Below are 25218 nucleotides of genomic sequence, written 5' to 3' on the forward strand. Positions count from 1 at the left end.
GTCTATTGTTTAATCCCATGCAGATTAAAGTATTAGAATCCATGTAGGTTTTTGAGACAGAATGCTTGAAAATGACTCAAGAAAGGGGAAGACATTTGAAACTTATAATGCAAATGACTAATAATGAGAAAATGGAAAAGGAAAATTTACTCTGTCAAGCCAAACAGCAATAGGCTTTAAAAAATACAATGTACAGTGATATTAAATTCATCTTCATTATCAAACGCCACAGTAAAGTGCTTCCGTCTTCAGTCCACTAATCCTGAAAATTTAACAATTTGTTGAACTAGTAGTACCCATAAGTAAGGTGAGTATATCACACCTACTGTATAGTACTATAAGTATCTCACCAACTCAACTGCTACTGAAAAAGAGAGATTTAATTTTTTTAGCCCATGTTTGCACGGTTTGATTCTTATATAAATTTACTGTGTTGACAACAGAAAGGAAAGTTTTAGTCTAAATTGTTGTATCAATCCTTAAACTGTATCACAAGAAGAAAAATCTGAAAGTCTTTGAACATCATTTGGCTTCTGAGCAATCACTCAAGTTGTTTTGTAGAGACCTTACTGCCCATAGTTACTAAGTTACAGATGGTTAAATACTGTAGTACTGACGCAAGTAACATTAATAATTTACAGTATATCGAAATACTTGTTTTTTTATGGATATAAATCATCTTTAAGAGTTTAAGGGCAATAATTAAATTATTCATTTCTGTGTGCGCTGTAAATACGTACTGTATACAGAGCCAACCACTGAAAGAACTACAATTAATAAAACATGTCCATCACACTGTGGATACACTTTTATATATATATATGTATGTGCAGTATATATATATATTTCTGCATCCCCCCTTCCACTGCCTACCACATTAAAGAAAAAAAGGATGGGGAGGGGAGGAGGGGTACAATCTAAGACGCCCAGGAAGCGCTGTCTTCAGGAATACAAACCTGGTCAAAAGGATGAGGGTCATGAAACTCTCATTACAAACCTGGCCAAAAGAGCCAAGAAGCTGCAGCACGGCTGACGATAGTGTATTAATCACTGACTGTTGGGTTACATGAGAAATTTGTCTCCATTTTATCTTTTTTTCCCACTTATTTGCAGTACAGTACATGCATGAGATTACGCATTTTCTCTTCTCTCTTGAACCTGCCTAACAAATGTGCGTTCTGTTAAAGTGCATCTTGCCCAGATCACTCTCTGAGCTCAAAAACGGATTAAGTGCAAAGTGATCCTGCCATTTTGTATGAAAAGGGCATGAGCCAAAATGCTATAAGACCTTCGTATTTTAAGATATCCAATGCCCTTTTCATGAAATGCATTCATTCTGTGAAGAGAGCACTTCTAATGCTGGTCACCAGTCACAACAGGATGCCATTTTCTACTGGGAGTTTTTCTGATCTGTATTTACTCTTGTTTTAAGGAAAGAGGTGATCCACCTCAAAACCGACAACCTTGTGAGTCATTTCTACTTCATGTCATTTGCCGTTCACAAGCATAGATTTTGCTTTTTAATGTAATCACTACTAATTTTATTTATTTTGTTATTAACTGCTTGGGAGTCCTCTAACCTGTGACCACAGAATTACATTCAGATTAATCCACAAAGCCATTAATCCTAGTTACTGTCAAGGCCAGCTCTGAGTTTGTTTTGCCACCCATGCATTTCACCATGGCTTCAAAATACCCTCGTTAAATCGAGGGTTTCAATCCCTGGTCATGGTGTATTCCTGAGTCTTTTGTTTGTTTGTTTTTATTCCAGCTGAGCTCCTTCTTTAATTAAGCTTACTGAACCTTCATTGATCCTTTTTTATGTGGTTGGTGTTAAATAGCAGGGTGAAGTTTGAAATAAGCATGTACCAGATGCTGGGCATAGGATTATTTAAATGACCAGAGGGAATTCAACCACAGAGTCTGCTTATAGTGTGAATGTCTGACCCATCATGACTTGAAAATTGAGGGAGAAGACGAAGATGGAGCAAGGATCAGTACGTTACATTTCATGGAAATAATACACGTGGATGTGACCAAAAGACATTACATCAAAATCTAAAATATTAAAAAGAAACATGAGCTTTCCTTACACGTGTGTTATACAGTACTCTACCATGAAAGAACTCTCCCTGCAATGTTGCATTTATAAGATCAGATCACTTAACCAAGTTAGTGTACATCCAAAAGTAGACCAATGAGTCACAATTACAAAGATAACTTGTAATTATCAGTCTTTCTGGGTGACTGCCCAATGAGAAAATGATAATTCTTCACATTCTCAAGTTACACAAACAGCCAGATAGTAACTGAGGAGACACCACACACAACACCACAAGTCAATTATACTGTTTGGGTTTCACAGCTTCACGCTGTAACAGCAAAAATATGAAACCCATCGGAAATATGCTGCTCAGAGCAGGATTGAGAAAGAATATAATCCTCACCTCCATATCTTCTTTCACCTGCTCTTGCTGGTCTCGTAATTCACCAAAGGCATCAATTATTAAACCTGAAAAATATTTATGTATACTGTACTCTATGTATCCAATGTTTTCCTGATAATATCAGTAACATACTAATAGGAAAGGTAAGTACATTCACAAGTACTTGTATACCTCAAGAAAACAGACATTTCACATATATTCTAGTTATAAACCTACATTGTAATAAACAAAAACTACCCTGCACATGTAGAACTCTGAACTTTCAAGTTATATCACTCAAAGGAAAATGAATAGCTTCACCTAGGTGACCTTGTCCAACAGTAAACTTACCCTCTTGGTAAAAGGAAGAGAATCAGTCTTACCCTGAATGATGGCCAGCAGGATAACAATGACAAAGAAGAAGAAGGTGATGTCAAAAATAATCCTGTAGATCTCGTACTCATCTCCTGCAGGATCTTCAATCTCATCCCCAATCCCTCCTCCAGCCCGCACACCCACATACATGTGGAACATGTAGCACTGAGAAACAAAAAAAAAAAAGTACCTAGAACTTTTACCTACAGTACTTCGATTTTATTTAAAAAAGAATCACATATCTCACCAGCCTAAACCCACGTTTGACCTGTGCACCATGCCCGTTTTCACTACTGTACTGTATATGCATCATTCAGCATTCCTAAATCATAAACATCCAAAAAGCCTGCGTTACAATTCAAATTAACATGGTTCCTACATGTAATAGACATATACAGTACATCCTTTCTAACATCTCTATATCAACATCCTACAGTTTATATACTATTACTTACTGTTGACTGTTAATAGATTGACTAAAGACTAAATACAGTACTTAAAGATATATATATACTGTAGGACAATTTGTGTTGATATACAATAGGTGTTTTCAATATTTATTTCATTGCTTGCCTTCACTTTAAAAAAAACTGAACTTCAAACATGCTGTGTACCACATATTCTCCATGCAAAAAATAAGAACTGTTCACTGTACTGCTTAAAAATAAAATTCACTATGTAACAAAAGGCACTTGAGACATCAATCTTAGCTCTTAATTTTGCCAAGAACTGCAGGAAGCTAAGCCATTGTCACCTTCTCTAGAAGGAAACAGATGACCCTTTAGTCCCTGACCTGTCCTTAATTAGAACAGGGAACTGGAGATAGACTAGTATGGTTCACTGAATCCAGCAGGATTAAGAGAAGGGAGGCAGAGCATAAAGTTGATATCTTCTGTCACTTCAAACTTTGCATCAGGAAAGGTACTAATCTCAGATTCTGCCTTGAGTGGCATATTTACATGTATGCAGTGTCAACTGTCACAGAAATACCTTTCTCAGTGCAATATGTCTCAATCTGCTCTTTGCATTGCATCGCCTTCAATTAAAAACATCTTGACATTAAGCCTAGAGTGAACACAGTTCATTGACCACAGAATCTAATCCCTTTACAGTGGCTCCAGATTGTTTTGAATGTCTGCAGTGTGCCTTATTTTTAACAATGGTATATTAATACTGTATTTTTACAGAACCTCTATGCAATGTCAATTAAAATCGAGAGCAATTAAGCTTCTGGGAAGCAATTGTGCAGCTAATTTAGATCCCTTGGGACCTCAAGGAATCATCAGCTATTAATGTTCCATTGTGCAAGACTGATAAATTAATTTCAATTTAAATGCAGTTTTGCTAAAAAAGGTTCCAAACATCTGTACTGCAGCCCCAGAGAATTAGATAATTACAATTTAAGAACCAGTACACTAATGTATTCACTTGTCAATCTCAAGCATTGGGCTACTTAAAATTCTTAGATTCTGGGGAAGCTCAGGCAACAACTAAAATCCATAGAGGATATAATTTTATATGTAGCATCCAAAAATTTATTAAATGAAAAAATCTTTGAGAATTTTCAATTAAAACATTGTCGTTTTTTTAATAGTTGAGTCTATTAATGCATGGCAGAAATAATTAAAAAGTAATAAGGCAACCATATGATTATAGCTGTGCTGTTCTGCACTGTGTTGCCACATGAACATTGTGTGTTACTTTACAGGGTGGTAATCAGAAAGAGAACCCATGCATTTCGCAGGACACAAAGATAATGCATATCACAAGTATACTGTATACTTTATTATTACAATATCATAAATCTTGTTCCCAGCATGACATACAGTAGCATACACAATCCTAGCCTACACAATAAACATACTTACTGTGAGCATATCATCACATTTCATATCAGGAATGTCTCCATCTTCACTCTTGTTGTAGAATTTGCGGAAAAAATTGAAGGCCACCACAGTATACAGATACACAACCACAGCCAGCAGTCCTACAGTTAATACCAGCTGAAAATAATAAATAAGGAAATTAATTTCTATAACAAAAAATTCTGTCAGAAAAAAAAAGATATGTCTTCATTGGATATTCCTCTATGTATGTATTTTTATGTCCCTAATGAAGTTCATTGTAGTACAGTACAAACAAAGGATAGCAATCAAGCACAGCAGAAAATGGGTAAGCACTCTGGGAAACCACCACAGTCTTACATTTTTTGTGACCAGTTCTAAGAAAAATTAAAAACACTCCCCATCCACAAGTGCCTTTATCACTATCAATTTGTGCAAATATACCTGCTTGCCATTATGTGTGACAGAAGACAGAATGGTTCGCAATGTCTTGAATCCCATGGCTATATCAAGAAGATGTGCCGCAAAGAAGAAATTATTGTAGTGTCCAAGGACTGACATCGTCATATACCAGGCAAGATACAGGAACGACTGCAAAATAAAGGAAACCATTTTTGAACCATGTATTTGATTGGCTAATACTAACATTTTTCTCTGGCCTATTGATTGCTGAAAATATGTGAAAATAATTACTGTATCCCTATAAAAATTATAATCATGCAAATATTTGACAACAGAGACTGGCTAAGTTACTTTTGAGAAGTACAGTGATTATTTACAGTATGTAAGAGATTACGTTTAAAATAGAAAATGTAGGGGAAATGATTAAAGAGAAAATACAGTACATTATTTTATGGTACACATACAACATATATCACTGTAAATGATTACCATTCAAAATTCTTCCCCCCAAGTTGCTGTTCATCATGAAAGGTAATCACTTATATACAGTAAGTAACATGTTACTGTTATTTCCCCCAGCTCTGCTACATAATACAGAAATGTCTTTGCTTACGTACGTTGTCTGTAAAAACGACTCCCAGTTTCCAGATCTGATACTTCACATCAATAGAGTTTAACCTATAACCAAACAAAAACCATAAAAAATTGTTTGTGATCAAACTGCAAGAAACACTGATTGCTCCTATCACAATAAAAAAGACATACAGTATGATATTGCCAGGTCTGTGTAACTGCCTATTCTCAAAAATATATTTACAGAAGACTTCCACAGCTATTAAAATAAAGGGCACTCCTACAGTCAAGTAGTTGACAAGTACTAAGATTCGGGTGATTCACTGTACTTACTGTACAACTGCAGTAAACTATAGCTACTTCTGAAAACCTTTCAGTTGGTGAATCCCATGGCTCCATCAGTCAGTCTTGCTTTATTCCCTATTTGTTCATCATTCTAACTTTTTACTTAAGTAAAAGTAAGAGATGAATTTCAATTAGAAATACTTGCATCTCTTTTAGGTAATGTAGAGTCTCATTGTTGGCTCAATAGACATTATCCTTCAGTCAGAACTGATCACTTCAGTTTGCCATTTAACAACAGTGCCATCTTTTGATTGGAAACACTATAGAAAACATTATCATTTAACTACACATTCTTTTACACATTGCCAGCTAAATATGTGTCACAGGAAGAGAGTCAAAACAAGCACAGACTCTTACCATTCTTTTTGCCCAAAATATTTTGCTACAAGACTTTGGTACAGTATGCAGTACAAAACAATACATACTGTAATCAATAACTGTAAAAACAGAACTGGAGATGAACAGGACTATCAGTCACTCTGAAGAGGCTTTAATTCAATCCAGTAATAAAACCCAACTCACACAGCTGACAATGAACTGTCTTTCTTTGGCTTCTTCTTCTCCTGTGTATCACTGAAGTCCAGAGCAGCTTTGTCCATTCCCAAGAGCTCGCTGATTCTGTCCCGCCCGTAAAATTCTCCGTATTTGTCCATGACCTCCAAGGCAAATGAGAAAACAAGTACATGGATATGGAGCTGATACTATAATATGAGAAGAGGAATCCTTATTTTGTTATTTTAGAATTTTAGAACCTTCTCCTGATTGCGATGTGCATTTCTCCCAATGGAAACAACGCATCTAAAGCGTGTGGGACAATCCCATATTTACTGTGCGCCAGGCAGCCAGGAGGATGTCTTATTAAAAGATTTCACCACTCAGATATATTTACCTCATATCCTTTATCTCAATAATTTGTATTGCACAGTTCTGTTGACTGCGTCTGATTTTTTTAATTGCAATGTTTTCATTATGCACACAACTCTTCTATAATCTATAACGTAAGAACTATAATCTTAATAACGTGTTCAGACTGCCTTATTTTTCAATGATAAAACGAATCCCTCCCTTACAGTTGATTTCATAGACCAATATTAGCTACTGTACTGTGTATACTCAAGACCTAAAAATCATCAGGTAGTCTAAGATTAGTGCTAATCCAGGCTGAGGAAACCAATACTGTAGTTATTGTATATACTGTATAGAGTATATTTGTATTTATTGTATATACTGTAAATCTAAAAGCACTTTCCTAAAGCAGTCAAGTCTTTCATCCAAATGCAAATTGTACTCAATATTCCAATAAAAATATAATTCAGTGCAAAAATGCACAGTAAGCATATGGCAATGTACTTTGGAGTTACCAATAAATTATTTTTAAGAACACACCTTTCTTTTAACAAACTTGTCCCAGTAGTTGTTAGGGAAAGACCTGAAAAGCAAAAATAAAGAGGATATCTTTCATAATTTTCAAAACATACAGTATGTCATACTTCTGTGATAACATATATTATACTATATCTAAAATATATACTGTATACTATATATTTATAGTATAGAACAAAATTTATAAAGTGACACTGAAGAGGGTGCAGTATTATCACATGTAAACAATATATTATGTATTATGTATTAACTTCAAAATGAGTGACAATACAAGAGACTTCATAAATCCTCATTGGAGCCTCTTGCCTACACAGAGCTGAGCTAATACTGTAGTTACAGCTTCCCATGGGTAACCTCCTTGACATCTTGCAGGATAGCAATCAAGTCATACCCCATGTGACCATTACTAACCGCTATCTGTGATAATTAAGGGTGTATCATGTACTCACTGTGTGTTAATTACCAGCCTGTCCCACTGGCCTTTAATGTCATCCTCAGATGGCTGCTCTGTTATGTATAGCCCATCAAATTCCAATTTCCTGGCCACCTCCTTCTCTCTTTTAAAAATAACCAGTGGAACCTGGTGCATAAACACAATTAATATAACTAACACATTCAGTAAAATCAATAAATAGCAGAAAGCACAGGTATTCTTATGCATCCTAGCCTTTAGATCATTCAGATAGCTGAACTAAGATTGGAACAAACAAATTGAGCTTGTCAGTCGTTTACAAAATACAATTTATCTAAAGCTTTTAAGTGGCCAAGCTTAGGTTAAGCTTGTCTCACTCCGCTGGTGAGAATTTCACACACTTGCTAAAAAACCCTCCACAGGAAATTAACTACATACTGTACACTGTACACCACCCGCTGGATCCACATGGCCATTTTCAGGATACATATACTCGTAGAATATACTGAATGCTGTATGTAAAATGCTATTTGCTTAGAGGATTAACACACATGCATTTCTTTAATCTTACTTTTAAGCAGTAGTATCCTATAATGCAGAAGAAGGATATGACGGTGTGCAGAATAGCCAGTATTCTGAGAGTGGGCTCCATGTAGCCACTGCTCTCCTCCAATACATAGTGCACAGTGACCATCCTGTGGGGCATGCTGCTCACAGAGGTCCACCTGGTGCTGCCTTCCCCTGCTCCGCTGTACACCACTTCCTTCTCCTCAATCACCGCCGATGACGTGGACACCTGCAAATCCAGGACGAGAGCATCAGTTACACCCCACAAAAATTGAGTCGATGTCCTCTAAAACTAGGAACAAGGAAAGGTTCATTCCCTGCTGTGGAAAAAGAAATGAATAAAAACAACCTTCCTTTCTGCTTTTTAGTGTGAAATTAACCTTCTCTCACCCCTTTGCGGCCAACACGCCCCAGCTCCTCTTAAATTAAGAAAATGTTTTTGACATTCAGAAAAAACAAACTGAAACGGAATTATACTTTGGAGTTATGTGTCAGTGAAGTTGCCCGTGGGTCACAACATTTCAGGAGACTAGAGCCAACTCCCTAGAACCAAGGTCGATGCTGCCTCCATGCAATACTTCAGAAATAACTTGATGAGATTCTCAGGTCTAATTAGCCAACAAACAAGTAGGTCTGAATGCTTTATTTCTCTTTAAAGTCTTTCTTATAGCAACTACTATACAAATAAAGGAATAAATAAATAAACTCTTCAGCACTTTTCAAGACAATTTGACTATTTTCACACAATGAAGCACCATAACATTTCATTTAAATTATTATTTAGGTTATGAGTCAATCGTAAAGAAATAATAGTACATGACGCAGGTTTTTCTACTGAGTTTGAAATTACTGTAATTGTTCACAAACTAAGTCACGAAGTGGTGGGAGATATCATTACAGAGAAACAAGCTTTGACTTATACTCGATATCGATGAAGAAATAGGTATACTGTAATTAGCTCTGTCCTATAAAAGTGAAGTAACATCTCTTCAACAACTAGATTAATTAGAATTAACATGAATAGGCTTGAATTTAAAATACTGCAGTAAGTGTTTTAATACTAATTTAGTAATTCAGTGCTTTCCAAAATAAATTGGCTCAACGATAACAGATGCCAGCTGTCAAAAATAGAATATGATAAACTGAGGATGTCTCACCTTATAAAAAAGGAGGATAAAGTTTATTGCAAATGCAACAAACAAAGCCAGCATTCTCATGTTGTAAAAATTCCTTGCAAAGTAATTCTGAAGACAAGCAATGCAAAAGAAAAAAACAGCATTATAAGTGTGTATATACATTGATATTGAATAATGACTGCCTTGGAAATATTCCATCAAATATATTATTAAATATACTTAAAAACGGAAAGAATGAATATTGTTTCTCATTGTCAAATATACTCGACAGAAGGGAAGGTAAGAATAATTTATGTTTTAAATGATGTATTCTGAGCCTTTCCCAGTTGTTTTAATACTGTAAATGCATTTTTGAAACTAGTAATTTTGTGCATCCGTTATGAGTTGGCTTGAAATGATTCTAAAGAAATGTACCCATATCTACAACAGTTTTATCTTACCATAATTTTAGAAAGGGTATAGTATTTTTAATATTGCTATACAGTAAAATATGATCATATTATTTAATATTACTAATAAACATTTAACTGTAGAAATATATGTTTACACTTGAAGAAGCGTTTTAACTAGCCGTGATCAGTTTTAGGAAATATTCTCAAATGTGTGCACTTTCTAAAAAGACAAATGTAAAAGTTATTATGCAATTTTCACCAACGGTATCAAAGTCATTCTAACCATCTTGATTGATTTTAAGACATCTAACTTCCTAAACATTTCCCACAACCTGTCATAGAATGTCAAAAAGCTTCAAAATCCATGGCAAACATGAAGTGGTTCTTACAAGCAGCTTTCTCTGATAGGCAAAGATCTTCTTCCAAAATGCAGACTCTTGGACTTCTGGCTCATCTGATTTCAAGGCGTGACGCTGCCTGATCTTCTGTTTAGGCTTGTCTTCCTTTGGCTTATCATTCTTTTCACCATCTTCTCCTCTGAAAGAATGAGATACTTGGTACTGGCCTTCAGGGCAAAGTTGTCTTTTATATTTCATGCACCAAAAACATTGCCAAATGACAAAAATAAATAAAACAATATTCTAATATATAACATATGTTTATATTATATTATAGAATAAAATATTGCAACTGGTATATTTTTTATCTTCCTTAGAAAATTGAATTGAGGAGCATCAGACAGCTGTTCAATGTCATAGGAAGAAATTCTTACTCTTTTACTGCAAAATTAGTCTTTTTGATTTTTCTTTTGTTTTTTATTACATACTTTTTCATTACTTTCCATACAATTGTAGGAAGGTTTACATATTGGAACCACCATGCCACAAGAAAGCCATTTTTTGTGAGGAATAAAGACACTGAGAAGACAGGTCAGGCACTTTACATACTCTGCCTTTTCTGGTTCAGATTTGTTCTCTTCCTTATCTTCTCTGTCTTCCACTGAGACCCCCTCACCCTAAAACAATAAAGAATCACAACTATGAGCTGTTCAGAGAGGCCATCCAACCATGTGATCAATGTTAAAACTCCAGTTAGGTTACTTCCTGCTACTTCCTGTTGTGAAGCAATGGTACAGAAAGAAAAGCTGTCGTGCTCAGAGAAAGACAGCAGTTTTGGGAAGACATATACCTTCACTAAGATCTGTGTTATGACTTGGTCATAAAAGTCTCATTTGTCTCAACATGTATACAAGATATTTAAATGCTTTTTACTAAAACATACACATCTCAAAATGTTTAGCCTTTTCTGTTTTTCTAGAATCTTACAGTAACAGAATATTACCTTCTATCGCTTATCTTTGAAAGATGTCCTGCAAGCCAAAATCAATTACTTTTCCTTCATAAACAAGCAGCATTCCACTTTGTTAACAGCTGTGCACTACGTTGATTACCTTATGTCTTCTTCTCAACTCTGGTGAAGGCGCAGGCACAGGAGAAGCAGGAGAAGTAATTAAATCAGTCAAACTAGCATTTGGATTATGAGGGATTAATTTATATTGTCCTCCTTCCCTCCTCAAGTCTAACCCAAAAATGTCTGAGAGGAGGTCAGTATCATCAGAGGCAACCACCAAGTCTGCAAGGTCTTCTGAAGGCAACGATTTGTCTGTGAGTTTCCTCTCACCTTCCTCTCCTTCCCCACGGACCTCATCTTGCGTGGGGTCAGGCATGTTGGCCAAGAGATCGGCCACTTTAATTTGTTTGGCTCCTTCCACCAGACTCCCCCCTAGAAAAGTACTGTACATTATTCGGAAAAAGCCTCTTGACACACTAAATGTGAAATGGAAAAGGCCCATCAAAACACTCCAGTAGAAAGAGATGAGTGTCATAACCATGTCTTTCACAGTCATTTTCTTCATCTTTTTCATCTGTTTCTTAAGGCTTTTCATGGAAAGCACCTTCATTAACATCATCACATTGTACCGCAAGGCCAGAAGAGCAGATCGTACTGTGGTGACAGAAAAGAAGCCCATTTCTGGATTGTCGTCCTCTGGTTTCTCTTTCTCATTCTCTTCCTTACTGGCTGACCTCTCATTAGTATCTGATTCGGAGATCTGGGCAGCCAGCTGCATTTCAAAAATGGTGTCCTCACAGAAATTTACAAAAAGCTCCATTTTTTCTTTTTCCCCTCCCTCGTTTACAACATCAAAAATGAACTGCCGTTTGGACTCCTTAACTTGTGGCTTCTCCCACTGTGTCCGGCTGGACTCGCTGATCTCAAAGTAGACCCGTTCAATGCGTTTGGCACTCCCCATGATCTCAATGCGACCCAGATAAGGCTGGAAATAATTAAGCACACTTTCTGCAAGTTCCAGAAAGGTCTGGAGGCGGGTATCGTGGGGCATGTGTTCGGACAGGTTGGTGAGTAAGACAGCCACATTGAAGCCAATATCCTTGGCAGGTTCATGGAACCTCTCCACAAACTCTTCATAGTCCAAGAGCTCATTTTCATCTGTCTCTGCACAAGAAAGCAGGAATTCTGTTTCTGACTGAGTATAGTGTTTGTGGCTTTCCATTGCTTTCTGGAAATCCCTCTTTGAGATAACCCCTTTCCCATCAGGGTCGTACTCCTTGAAGGTGTCTGAGGATGTCAGATCTTTGAGCTTGAGGAACATGTCAAAGAACTTCAAAATCATCTCCACATTGTTTGAGGACTCTACTAACATGTCAACCATCTGTTTACCAATAGTTCCATTAACCACATTCCCTAAGGAGAAAAAATAAATTCTGTCAATGACAGATTTAAAATGACTGTTCATCCAGGACAAACAAACTGAGAAAATTAAGTGGGTTTTTGCAAACACATTAAATATGCACTTTTTAAAAAATAATTAGAAAATAACATACTAGGAAATCTATATATATCCATTAGTCTTGCTACATTTGACACACATTTTGCTGTGCAAAAAAATATAATAGTAACTGGCCTTTTAATCCCAAGAATTTGTATTAGTATGCTTTCGTTTACAAATTTAACAATGTAAAACATGAGCACTTTCATAAATTTTTCAAACAAATAACATAACCACAATGCATTAGGCACCTTTCCTACTGTGACTAAATGAAGTGATTCAAGGAAACTCTGATTTTTTAATTGATGCACACAGCTACTTAATCGAAATCTATCGTTTTAATGGAGAAGCTCCCACATTCTAGTCCCTGAGAAAACAATGTGCTGCTGTCAAAGTCAGATTAAACAAAGTTACTGACTTAAAAAGAGGGGTGTTTTTTTGCTATCTTTTGTACATGGTGAAAACATTAATAGTGAACGTTACTAAGCTTACATACTGTATAAGCTGGATATAATGATTCATGTTGAAACATAAAAGGGTTGTAAAACTGTACCAGTGTTGAAGTTTTACTTTGGCCAAACCTACCTTCTAACATGGACAGCAGCATTACGACCATGTCCTTTTGGAGATCCATTAACTCTTTCAGCAATTCAATTTGACTGGAATCCTACAAATGACAAACATATTACATTTTCACTTTGGTCGGCCATTCTTTTGGCAAGAACACTGCCACATCTGCTACAGTGAACTGAGCATTCATGAATGTTTGTGTAATGTGTATACATATATGATCTGTACACATACACACTGTACACGGGGTCCTATTTGGTAATATGTTAGCATGCAGTATTACAATATATCAATATGTTAATATTATTAAATATATTAAAATATACTGATCCAGGAATTCACACGTCAGAAATTAAAACATTCACAACATGTTAAACACTAAGGGCCATGAGGGAGAAAAACATGTGTAATAATACTGTTATAATAGCCATTGAATTATATATCCATAAAATGTGTGCTGGTACTTGAACTTGAACTTTATTTTGAACTTGAATATACAGTATACATATATTTATCACTACAATTGCTCCTAGGCATGGCTGGATTACTCTATGTTATTTAAATACCGTATGTCACAGGTACTCATTTTATTCTGTCAGGGAATAATCAAGGTGTCAGAAGCAAGTTAGTCATTTTGCTAAAGAGACAAAGCTTGAGAGAAATATGCCTACAGCTATGATGCAATTAGGTCAATAAGAAGGATTTAAACAGGATTCAGTAGTAGGCAAATAAATGTCAAAGGAAATTTGTTTGTAAATGCTAATGCTAAGATTTGCTTATAATAAGGAAAATTTGGGACATATTTAATCCAACGAGAGGCACAGATTTTATGTTCTTTTTTAGTGGGAACTGGGGTTCAATCAAATTTAATTCAAAATACATCATTCTATTCCTTGCATCTCAAGATTTCGTACAAGAATACCGTGTATAAACTATAAAAAACCATACAGCCTATAATTAGTTAACTGATTTTTCCTAAAATGTCCTTCAAATACAGTGAAGCTATATGCTTAAAATTACAAATTATCTTTTTAACCACTGCAGCGATTGCAACAGACAGGAGAATCTGAGTTAGATTTTGCAAAGACAGAAGCAGCACTCTTCATGCAAGACGAAGTCTTGTTTGTTAATAGTTTATACAGTACTTGGAAAAACAAATGTATAACAGATGAGAAGTTTCTCTGCAAAAGACAGAGAAACAGACATTTTTTATCACTTGCAGCATCTAGAAAATGCACAAAAATAAAAAGGCAAAAGGAATGCTTGGTTATACAGTAAAGAGTGTACAGTACAGGGTCATATAAGTTACTGTAGATCACATTTAAAGAACTACAGGAACTTCTGGTGTCCACTTTCAAAAGGGGTCAAGAAGCATTGGAAAATCCAAAGAAGAGGACAAGACTTGTCCAAGTGCTTAAGGAAAGGAGTTAAGGCACATTACAAAAACATCTGAGAGAAGACTTGATTGAGATATTTGAAATGATTAAAGAGAGCTCACAACTCAAAACAGCTAACTTTGTCAATGCCAGATTATTCAAAGATTTTGAATACTTGAACCAAGACTCCTAGTTATTTCCTCTGTTCAAGACCAAAGAAAAACAGTTTTTTAAGCCTATCACATTCCTTTGAGCCAAGGGATACAACTGGATGCTCTTCTTTAAACCGATTCTAGACCACCAATATTTTCTGTAGCATAGTGGCAGAATTTATAATATCCTAAATGAGTTCTGGCTGTTGCATTATACAATTTTAAAACATGATCTACAGTATCTATCTACTTTACATTCTACACATTGAACAATATTTTCTAACATTCTACTTGCCTTTTTACAATATTGATTCCCAAATTGTCTATATTGGCATATGACTTATATCACTTTCAGTTAAACTGAACAGTTAAGTGATAAGTATGTGTCATGAGTTGCTTCTCCAAGCTTGATATTTCCCATTTTGTGTTTGTTGTTTATGTGCCAGATTCTTACCCAGAGGAATGTTAGTTTTCTGCAGTTGAGCAATGAAAACTGTGAAAACTGGAAGTCTGCTAAAATCAATTCCACCATAATACAGTACTACAGAACACTATTTAACAGAGTGATCAATGTCTGCATGGATCACCAGGGTACACTGTGGAGGCAAAGTTTCTAGGGCCTTTCAAGTTATGCTTGATAGTGTGATAGATCCCCTACCTCAATAGGAACACAAAGAAAACCAGTGATAGGTTAAATGGTTCAATCTCAATTTGAGCTTTTCCTGTTCTCTGATGAAAAAGTTAAGTAAGCAAAGTTTTACATACAGTATATCAAAAACTGCAAAAATATCTGTACGATACAAACCTGCGATAGCTTCATTTGCATGTGTGCAAACACGTGGAGAAATCCTACTACAGCATCCCAGAGGCGACTGTGAGCTAGGCTCTGCTGGTTTCCAGTACAGGGGCCCTAATGTGGAGCAAAAAGAGTGAAGAATAACTTGAAGCCCAGTAAAGTTCTTTTTTCCCCCGTTTTGTAACTTTTAATTTTCTTACAGTTACATTCATGAAGCAGTGCTAGTAGTTAGCAAGGAGGGATTTTTGTGAAGGAAGAGGCAATCTCCAGCCCACTACGGTTAGTAATTTACTCCTTTATGGGAGCAGGTTTATGGGAGGCTGAGCACCCACTGAGGGAAATGTTTGTCAGTCGTGTTTTTTTAAGGAAAATGTCAGTCATTGCCTGCAAAGTTGCTGTGCCCCGCCCCTCCCCCTAATGATCTGAACAGGAGAAAGAGTCAGTGCCTGTGATGTACAGTACAGTGCACATTGAGCGAAGTACATGCCCTCTGTAAAAAACCAAAAACCAAAAATACTTCTCACTATACAATCCAATCAATATCGGGGAAACCTAATCGAATGAACAGTTCACGCAATTAATAAATTCTTGCATTAATTGTAAAGTGTGGTTTTGGAACTTTTAACCCCACATGCGTCTTTCATCACATCTAAAATCCCTAAACAGAGCACCAATTGTGCCAAAAAAATAGTTCTGTGCCATTAACAGGACATTTCAAAAACATATATTGTAGGGGCTAAATCATTAGGACTACCCACATAGTTCCGTCTTCTTCAAATCCTTTTTCTTATCCATCTTGTCTAAACGTATCTAATCGACATTGTAAAATGCTTGGCTTATAACCAGCAGTTTACCTGAATATACTCTGTAAGTGTGTTGAACACCTGTTTTGCTACATTGATCGCCTTGGAGAAATTGCGCTGTCCTTGTTCATCAATGACGTCTTTTCCAGAGTAATACCAGTAGAAATCACTGATTGACTCCTGCAGAAACAAATGTGCAAAAACAAGTACCTCAGAAAACAGCAATTAATAGCAATAGCAATTAAACAAATGTTTTTTTTAAACTGGAACTTTTTGTCTGACATTGTTTTACTGTTTGAGGTACTCATAAGTAAAAAATATGTTTTCTTACAGTTTACCTCTGATAAAGGCTGATATAATCCTTTAATATTAACATTTTAATATACTGTATTTACTATTCATGTTCCTCTTAGATGCATTATATACTGTATATTGAGAGATATTAAACTTTAGTTGTTGCAAAGGTCAAAATAGTACTAATGCATTTGCTTTTATTATGAATGACCTGTATTAAAAAACTTTAAAAATGTTGAACACTAGGTAGTTTTTCATGTAAATTATGTCATGTCATTTGCCAAACCGCTTTATACACTGTACCATACGGTGTCGCGGGAAGCCGGAGCCTACCCGGCAAGCAACGAGCGCAAGGCAGGGTACACCCCGGACGGGACGCCAGTCCATCGCAGGGCAAGTGCAAGCCCATCATACATGGGGACTGTTTGGAGGCCACAGTTAAGGCCGAGGGGGGAAATTTGGCCCGGACACCGGGATAACTCCCTACTCTTGTCGAGAAATGCCTGTGGATCTTTAATGACCACTGAGAGTCAGGACCTCAGTTTAACGTCTCGTCCGAAAGACAGTGCCCACTACAGTACAGTGTCCCTGCCATTATACCGGGGCATTAGGACCCACACCGACCGCAGGGTGGGCGCCCCTCGCTGGTCCCACTAACACCACTTCCAGCAGCAACCAGGAGGTTTCCCATCCAGGTACTATCCACTTCATGGTGTGTCACAAACATAATTCAATATTATGGAAATTCTGAGTCATTATTTATAGTTTTCTATTATCTAGAAATACACATACAACATAACAAAGCAGTAAAAATGTTGATTCTCACCTGAACTCTCAGAAGATAGTCAACGGTAGAAATGATAATGTTGACAGTTGTGTTGTTTCCAGTTTGCGTCCTGAGGTAATTTTGAAAATCTATGGACATAGAACACTTTGCATTAAATATTACAATGAAAACGATTTTGTATGCTTCCTTGAATCAAAATAATATCACATAAGAGCAAAGTGTTATCCAGGACCAAATAGCCAGTTAATACAACGTAAAAAAACAAAACAGATCTTCAAAAGCACCAAGATAAATAATTCTTAAATCTATGAGTCTTCATTTTATTCTAGCCACTTTGTGCTTTACAAACCTGAGTTGTGTCCTTCACAGAGGAGCTGCAGGAAGCGAAAGAGGTCACAGGTGAATTCATCATCCTGCATCACCTTTTCTCCTACACAGCGTGGGGAGACGGACAGAATCCGTTAAAAGACGCCAATGAGGCACAACTGAGCTGAATCTGTATTTCTGCAAATCATGACTACTGCTCTGTCTGAAGTGTACTGACATACACTTCTGAGACAGTTCACATGGGATAAAATGCTACACATGACGGGGGGATGAGCAGCAGTGAGAACGATCAGCAGCATTTTATTCATATGCACTGTCTTCAGCAGACCGAGTGAATGACCTTTCACAACACAGCACTTGCACTGCTGTACATGAAGCTTCTTTCCTGCGGCACATTTACAAAAAATTCAGTCCTCTTCCTCAGAAGGCTGCTTCTCAGTGTCATTGTACGGATGTTGCTAATCTATTACAGTAACTTACTGCAAATACAGCAAAAATGTCATATAAGTGACATTATATACAGTATAATATAGTCTGAATATACTATATAACATACTTATACAGTTCATACAGTACTTATATACAGTAACATAAATTGGGCCCCTAAGAGTCAGAAAGCCAAAACTCTTTTAAATGTGTGTTTTCTTTCCATTTAGCATGTGCCAACAAAATTTTTCTCAGAAATCCCAAGAAATCCCTGAAACGCGAAAGTTATTTTTCTGGTGGGAATACTGTACAAAGGACAAATACCTGTGTCTGCTCTGTTTTTATGTAGAACAGGTGCATACAATTATCTACCCACTTCGATAAAATGCTGCTTTTAACCATGTGAAATGGAGGTCATGGTTAATGAGGAAAGATGTTGTCTTTATGGCTTGAGATGTATAATATGGCAATGCTTCTGTGATGTATAATGCTTGTTTTCTGTTAAATGGATACAGTTCGATTGTATCTCGCATGGTAAAGAGAACAAGGTCTTCTGCCTTAAGATATTTAAACAGGCTTGAAAGTGCTTGAAATTTATTTTTAAGCCTCATATTCCGTTTGCATTTAAGCATAATTAGGACTGTAAGGCTTCTTCCAAACAAACATTCAAGTTTGTTTTTTTCTCAAATTTCTTTTCATAGATATAGCATTCTTATTGGCACTACACTTTGTCCTACAAAAGGTAAGTTACACTGAACTCTACTAGTAGGTCCACAACTGCAAAAATGTATTTTTGCTGTATAATCCTCACTGTGTTCAAATCTGTATAGGAATGTGATGTGAATTTGAGCTTAAAAGGTAACCCTAATTAGCTAAAAACAATTATGTACAGTATATGAAAAGCATAAGAAAGTGTCAGCTTTGGTGTACTCTGCACGACATATACCGTACCACAAATTTTTATAATTGCCTTAAAAAAGTCAATATTCTGTAACTAAAGGTATACAGTAGATGATTTAATATGCACTTTCAAGCTTATTTTAAGAAAAATGATAGACCAGTTCAGAAGACAACCAGTTAAATACAAAATACAGTAAAGCACATAGATATGGCACATTCTGCACTGTTAAATTCTGTACAGATTACATAAAATGAAATTTGCAGCACAGTGCTTTTTAAGATTCTGTCAGCTTTTGTCACATAACTGAATGTTAAATGTAATTTGAACCTCTGACAAAAATACTGTTTTAATATTCCACTTTAGAATTTTAGGAATACAGGCTAATTGGAATTTCATGAATACAAAAGCTACTAATGATGAGGGGACAGCCCCCTCTCGCAGTCTGACACAAAATATAGTCTGCTGAGGAAAATTCAGAGGTCAAAACTGTCTTTTGGGCTACAGTGATGGAAACTCCTTTTGTAATATGTTTATCATACAGTTTCACTGCACCGACAGAATACTATCAGCAAAGTGGGCTCATGTGTAACATGCCATCCCCAAACCAGAGGTTGCAGCGCTCCGACTATCAAGGCGTTTGTTTCTGCAGCAGTTCTTGCGCACACCTACAGAATGCAATGCAAGCAGTGACAGATCTGCTGCTCTGGCTCTGTCTGGTCTATCATTTCCGAAACCAACACTGTTTTTTGTGTGCTTTGGACTGCATAGCTACCCAACCAAAAGAATCAGAATATGAAACTAAAATAAGGAAAGTATGGATGGAAAATACAATATCATTTTAACACAACAGCGATCATTTGGTTATAAAAATAAAATGTCAAGACACTTATTTACAAACAAAAGGTACAACATTGAATACATCACAGAACACAGAGTAAACAGCTTGAACTTGGGAGACATTAGTGTCAAAACCTTTCACTTGCACGGATCAGTGCAGCCGTAAAGCCACAATTGAATGCACAACAAATACTACAAAAAGGAGAACACCACAATTTCTTTCCACATCCAACCACTGCAATACTGGGTCACTTAAAACAGCTCACTGCTCTTACATCTAGTGTGCCAGATACTGTGCAAATCCTGAGAGGGAGGCAAAAACATTGTGATTGGCTAAGGAACTACAGCATTGCTTTGTACAAACAAAACAGAAATCGCATTGAACTAGGAAAAGAGGGGATTGAACTCAGGACCTGGACAGCGCTGACACAGAAGCTAACAAAGGGAAATGGCAGATTTCATAATTACCACGCTCATGAGTGATGACTGAGGAAGGGAAGACAGAACATTAACCCAAAGGAAAAGAAAAAGGAAAGAAAAAGTAAGATTTCAAATTCAGACAGATTACAGGTAGGTTCAGTATTCAGTATTGCAAAGGAAACCAGCTGGGGGAAATAAAGCAAAAGATAATGTGCCAAGTGTTACAAGGCAAAAAACATCAGACAGATCAGTAAAGACGTAGTTAAAGGGTATTATGACAAAAAAGGAAATGCTCACGAAGAAGGTAAAGAATCTGAACTGATATTCTGCTAATTGAAAATGTGTATCCCTCTTCATGCAGGCTAACCGCCATCTAGATTGGCTTTTTAATGATTCATTCTACTTCAGTGAAAAAATACATAATATTAAAAAAACTGAATTCATTGATTAAGACGCACTTTCTGAAGTGCCAATTTTTGATAATCAGTACACATTGCTTCAGTACTATTGATGAATTGATGACTGAATCAGCAATTGCAGTCATATTGTAAAAAATTACTGTACACTATATCCATTCTTTTTAGAAGCCTTTGAAATGAAAAATGTTATCTGGGAGTCTAGAAGGCATGGGAATTTCTGTAAGTTTGGAGTGCCTTCCAGAAGAAGAAAATAAAAACTAAGACAAACCATTTGGTCAGGTGATTAGGTCCCAAATTATATCCATATAAAGCATGGAAACACTGTTCTCAGAGGGCTGACGTACTGTACACATCACATTGTAGGCTCATGAAATAGTGTACACCAGATATTTTCTTCAAATGTTGAGAGCTTCTCCAGCAATAAAAAAAACACCCTTCACTTCCAGTTTAGAGCAGCAGTACTTAAAATCATAAGTCAGACAGAGGATCTGCTCTGACAGCATCTATTGACCTGCAGCTCTGTTTTGAATATTTTAGAATTGCACTATATTTATAATAATGACAGTCATCAGACATATTTTATATTTAAATTTGTGTTCTGTCATAAGAGGTAATTCTAAGAAAGGGGTCTCCTATCCAAAATCCAGAAAAGGCTGAAAACTCCTGGTGCACAAGACGAAAGCATATTCCATTTCTCTCCCTTTTGAACTCTGTAGGTGAAAACTTTTTTGTCACAGTATCCTAATGATTTTTTTCTTTCATCCTTGCGTATTTGATTTTTTTTAATCTTTCTTTACAGTAGTCTAATATTCACATTTAACTTAAAAACAGATTTTCTACAAATGTTTACAAAACACAAAAAATTCAAAATTTTAAGTACAAATTTGTAGATTTTAACATTATTAACAAAGAACACAAAACAGTAATGACTTGGTTTACAAGGTAACATTTTTTCCCACATTTATATACATACATAAAGGGTAAAAAAGAGACAAAGCCATCTTTGACAGATGTTGTACGGATGGAAATTAAAAAAATGAACATGATTGCAGACAACACAGACATTGGTTAGGGATAATTGTATTTTCACGTTCATGTGCAGTATTGCTTAATCAATGTACCATACCAATGCAATGACAAAACAGCTGGACAAATAAATAAAAAAATGATCACTTGACTTTGCAATTAAAAATCTAAGTGACTGAAAATTCCTCTAAATAATAATTGCAAAAAAATCAAAGAACGCAGCATTTCAAACACAGAGCTCAGCAGTATGATTGGCATAAACCCAATTTCCATTTTAAATAAAACATTCCAGTGTGAGAACAATATCATTTCCTATGCATTCATTAAGTTTTTGGTAATGTTTTTTGGAACTAGGGATTTTGAATAATATAACGCAATTAAAACAAAGTTCTTACTTCAGTGTATTGAAAGTTCAAATTTTTTTAAAACATTTATATTCATTAAAAATTCTATCCCCAAATCATGCTAAATTCATGGAAAAATAATTAAACATTTCAATGAGCCTATCTTCTGTTTTTCTATGCCTATTTCTTACTGAAAACCCTGGACATACAATTTATCTACGTATGAGACTGTTCTATTAATGAGACAGTAGCTTTCACTGATCAGTCACACTAATTCCCTTCTGAGCCTCTTTCTGAGAAAAGTGTACCTGAGCCCTCTTCTGTTACCATCCCCAGTCCTTCGGCTTTGTTCTGCCTTTCAAAAGCATTGAGGTCAAGAACACTGAAAGAATATAAGTAAATTAAATGAATTTTAAAATAAATAGCATTTCCAAATGTTATGCTTTCTGACACTTCAAAACAGATTTAAAAGATAAATACCTGCATGACTGCATAAGGCCAGCGAGACTCTGAAAGAAGCCCACGTCCTTTTTGTCTTTCAGGTAATCAAGCATTTTCTATTGCAAAAGTGGGGAAAAAAACGTTTTAAAAAACACATATAGCATTGTTTTCAACTGAAAACATAAACAGTCATGTCATTAATAACTTGTCATTAATGGATACAAATATGCACTAGACCCTAAAAAGTATGTTGGATTGTAGGGGTTTTAAGCACTTGAAATTGATGGGTTATTAATGTAGTTTACCTCCTCTCCACAGCAATAACCCCGTTACGCTAACTGATGTAGACAGAAGATGTCAGATACCTGCATTGTCTTTATGACGGAACTACAGTATGAGATATTCCTTTCCTTTAAAACTGCCTTCTACATTGTATCTTTAATAAATACTTGAAAAAATATTAATATCAAATATCTAGGGTATCTTTAACTACAGCTATGTCACTGCATTGATTACGTGCGTCGTTATGTTTTTTTATATTGTTTTCTTTCCTGTAACATTGTTCAAGGACATATAGATGGGTGCATACAATCCACAGCATGGTGTCATTTTGAAAAACAGCTGCAAGTGTTAACTTGTTTTTTACCGTTAATACTGTACATATTACCATTATTTAGCATAGGCAAAAAATTAAGTAAAATGAGTCACATTTTCACTGAGCATTTTCATATAATTCTACATTCCTGTTCCTACATGTATGTTTGGAAAAAGGCTGTTTCTCTTGAAGTAATGCCAGAAAACACACGCCAACCAATCAATAGCTGAGTCCTAGCACTTTATACAGCATACTTCTGAGCAGAACTTAACTGTGACAGGGATTTCTAGACTGGGGCTGAGGTGTTCTGAGAGGAGGGACCAACTCAGGTGTACTGAAAACACCTTCACATCCTAATTTGGTCCATATTTCAGATCACCTGCCCTGTTTCCTGTTTCCTGGAATGAATTGGACCTTTGGAGAGTGAACTCAATTTGGATGGCTCTTCTTATTTACTGGGAGACTGAACCCTGCTCTTGCTTTCACCTGTCTAGTGCCCAGAGATTTTCTTCTGGTCTGAAAACTTAATCTCCATAACACATAATCTCTGTCTAAACGGGCTTTACACTGCTCTCTATCTTAAACTGAGACAGACAGCTCGGGGAGAGGCCACTTGGTTACAGTCTCCTTATACTGTATCTCTGTTTAAAAGGGAAATGAAACATATTACACATTAAGCCTGTTAAGAGTAAAGAAATAGTACTTAATAAAAAAATACAAAATACTGTATTGATAGTAATTGTGTAATCAGCAAGATTGACAATTAACATAATCAGTAAATTATGAGTTAAAAGAAGACAAAATGCTGGAAAGAGCACGAGATCCCTGGAGGATTTAGGCAAACATTAGAAAGGGATTTGGACAGCAAGGTGGCGCTGTGGAAATCATCGCTGCTTCGCAGTGCTTGGACCCTGGGGCGCAAACGCGTGCAGCTTGTATGTTCACCCAGGGTTCACATGTGTATCCTCCAGGTGCTCCGGTTTCCTCACAGTCCAAAGACACACTGGAGGGCTTATTGGCTTCTCGGAAAACTGGCCCTGGTGTGTGAGTGTGTGTGTGCCCTGCGACGGTCTGCCATCCCGTGAAGGCTGTACCCTGCTTTGTGCACACTTCTTGCCAGCATAGGCTCCGGCTCCTCTTGAGCTTGTATTGGATAAAGAGGTTAGAAAACGAATGGATATCATGTGAATCACTGATTTTTGGGACTAACAACCCGATTTATTAAATGTCATGTTTATTCCTTTGAACACTATGACAAAATTATCTAATACCTGCTGCACTGTGGAATTTCCTCCATTCAAAATGGCAATGCCCAGCTTCAATGTTGATGCCACCATTGGTCCCATTTCACCTGGAGTGAAGAAAACACAGTAGTTTGATATATCAAGCATATTGATAAATAACAGGCCATTACACTGGACATTAATTAAAGGGCATGGTTTTACTGTTACTTCCTATAGATTTAACAAACTTTCGCTGCCCTTTACTACACTGGTCCATGGGAATACAGCAAAGTGACACTAAAACCAAGTGGTTCAACTGATAAAGTTGCTTGCCCGAGGTCCAGCTGAGCTCTGTTATCACACAGTCAAGCCTGTGTACCAGACAATTGTGACCAGGATTCCCCAAACCAACAAGGATGGTGGGATTAGTCCAATAGTGCTCTCGAAGATTGCCTCCTGGACAGCTGATGGCACATGGAGCAGTTGGTGAGGGACCAGAGCCTACATCTGCCATATAGACAGCGTTGGAGCCACCAAGCGGCAGTACGGACAGATGGGTTACCTTTGCTGGCGCTGATCATCTGGAGAACCATCTCTGCAGCACCCCGGTCATGTAGCCTGGCCTGCTGATACAGCAGCTTCTGCTTTTCCATTTCTTTTTCCTAAATCCAAGTGCAAAAAAGAATCAAAGTTATCTGTTTCATTTTTGTATATCAAAGTGATGCTTGGATTACAATTGCTCCCACAGGGCTCTGTTGCAGAATTCATGTAATATGAA

The 25218-nt window shown here is 36.5% G+C and overlaps 1 protein-coding gene across 1 annotated transcript in view; it reads right to left on the minus strand.

Annotated features, from left to right (window-relative positions):
- Window positions 1-25218, minus strand: part of ryr2a (ryanodine receptor 2a (cardiac)) — a 194809-nt gene that overhangs the window by 4839 nt on the left and 164752 nt on the right. The window contains exons 79-101 of the mRNA XM_088933768.1: window positions 25003-25102; window positions 24489-24568; window positions 22662-22738; window positions 22490-22563; window positions 20441-20458; window positions 17831-17911; window positions 17521-17609; window positions 16452-16580; window positions 15607-15711; window positions 13289-13370; window positions 11306-12618; window positions 10803-10870; window positions 10245-10392; window positions 9485-9571; window positions 8332-8556; window positions 7798-7928; window positions 7352-7394; window positions 6488-6621; window positions 5665-5725; window positions 5090-5236; window positions 4670-4804; window positions 2810-2966; window positions 2448-2512 (exon numbers count right to left, since the gene is read on the minus strand). Of these exons, the coding sequence (XP_088789894.1) occupies window positions 2448-2512; window positions 2810-2966; window positions 4670-4804; window positions 5090-5236; window positions 5665-5725; window positions 6488-6621; window positions 7352-7394; window positions 7798-7928; window positions 8332-8556; window positions 9485-9571; window positions 10245-10392; window positions 10803-10870; window positions 11306-12618; window positions 13289-13370; window positions 15607-15711; window positions 16452-16580; window positions 17521-17609; window positions 17831-17911; window positions 20441-20458; window positions 22490-22563; window positions 22662-22738; window positions 24489-24568; window positions 25003-25102 (3549 nt within the window). The remainder of the gene's footprint in view (window positions 1-2447; window positions 2513-2809; window positions 2967-4669; window positions 4805-5089; window positions 5237-5664; window positions 5726-6487; window positions 6622-7351; window positions 7395-7797; window positions 7929-8331; window positions 8557-9484; window positions 9572-10244; window positions 10393-10802; window positions 10871-11305; window positions 12619-13288; window positions 13371-15606; window positions 15712-16451; window positions 16581-17520; window positions 17610-17830; window positions 17912-20440; window positions 20459-22489; window positions 22564-22661; window positions 22739-24488; window positions 24569-25002; window positions 25103-25218) is intronic.

This window comes from Atractosteus spatula, chromosome 15 (assembly GCF_055471065.1).
Source record: "Atractosteus spatula isolate fAtrSpa1 chromosome 15, fAtrSpa1.hap1, whole genome shotgun sequence".
NCBI lineage: Eukaryota > Metazoa > Chordata > Actinopteri > Semionotiformes > Lepisosteidae > Atractosteus > Atractosteus spatula.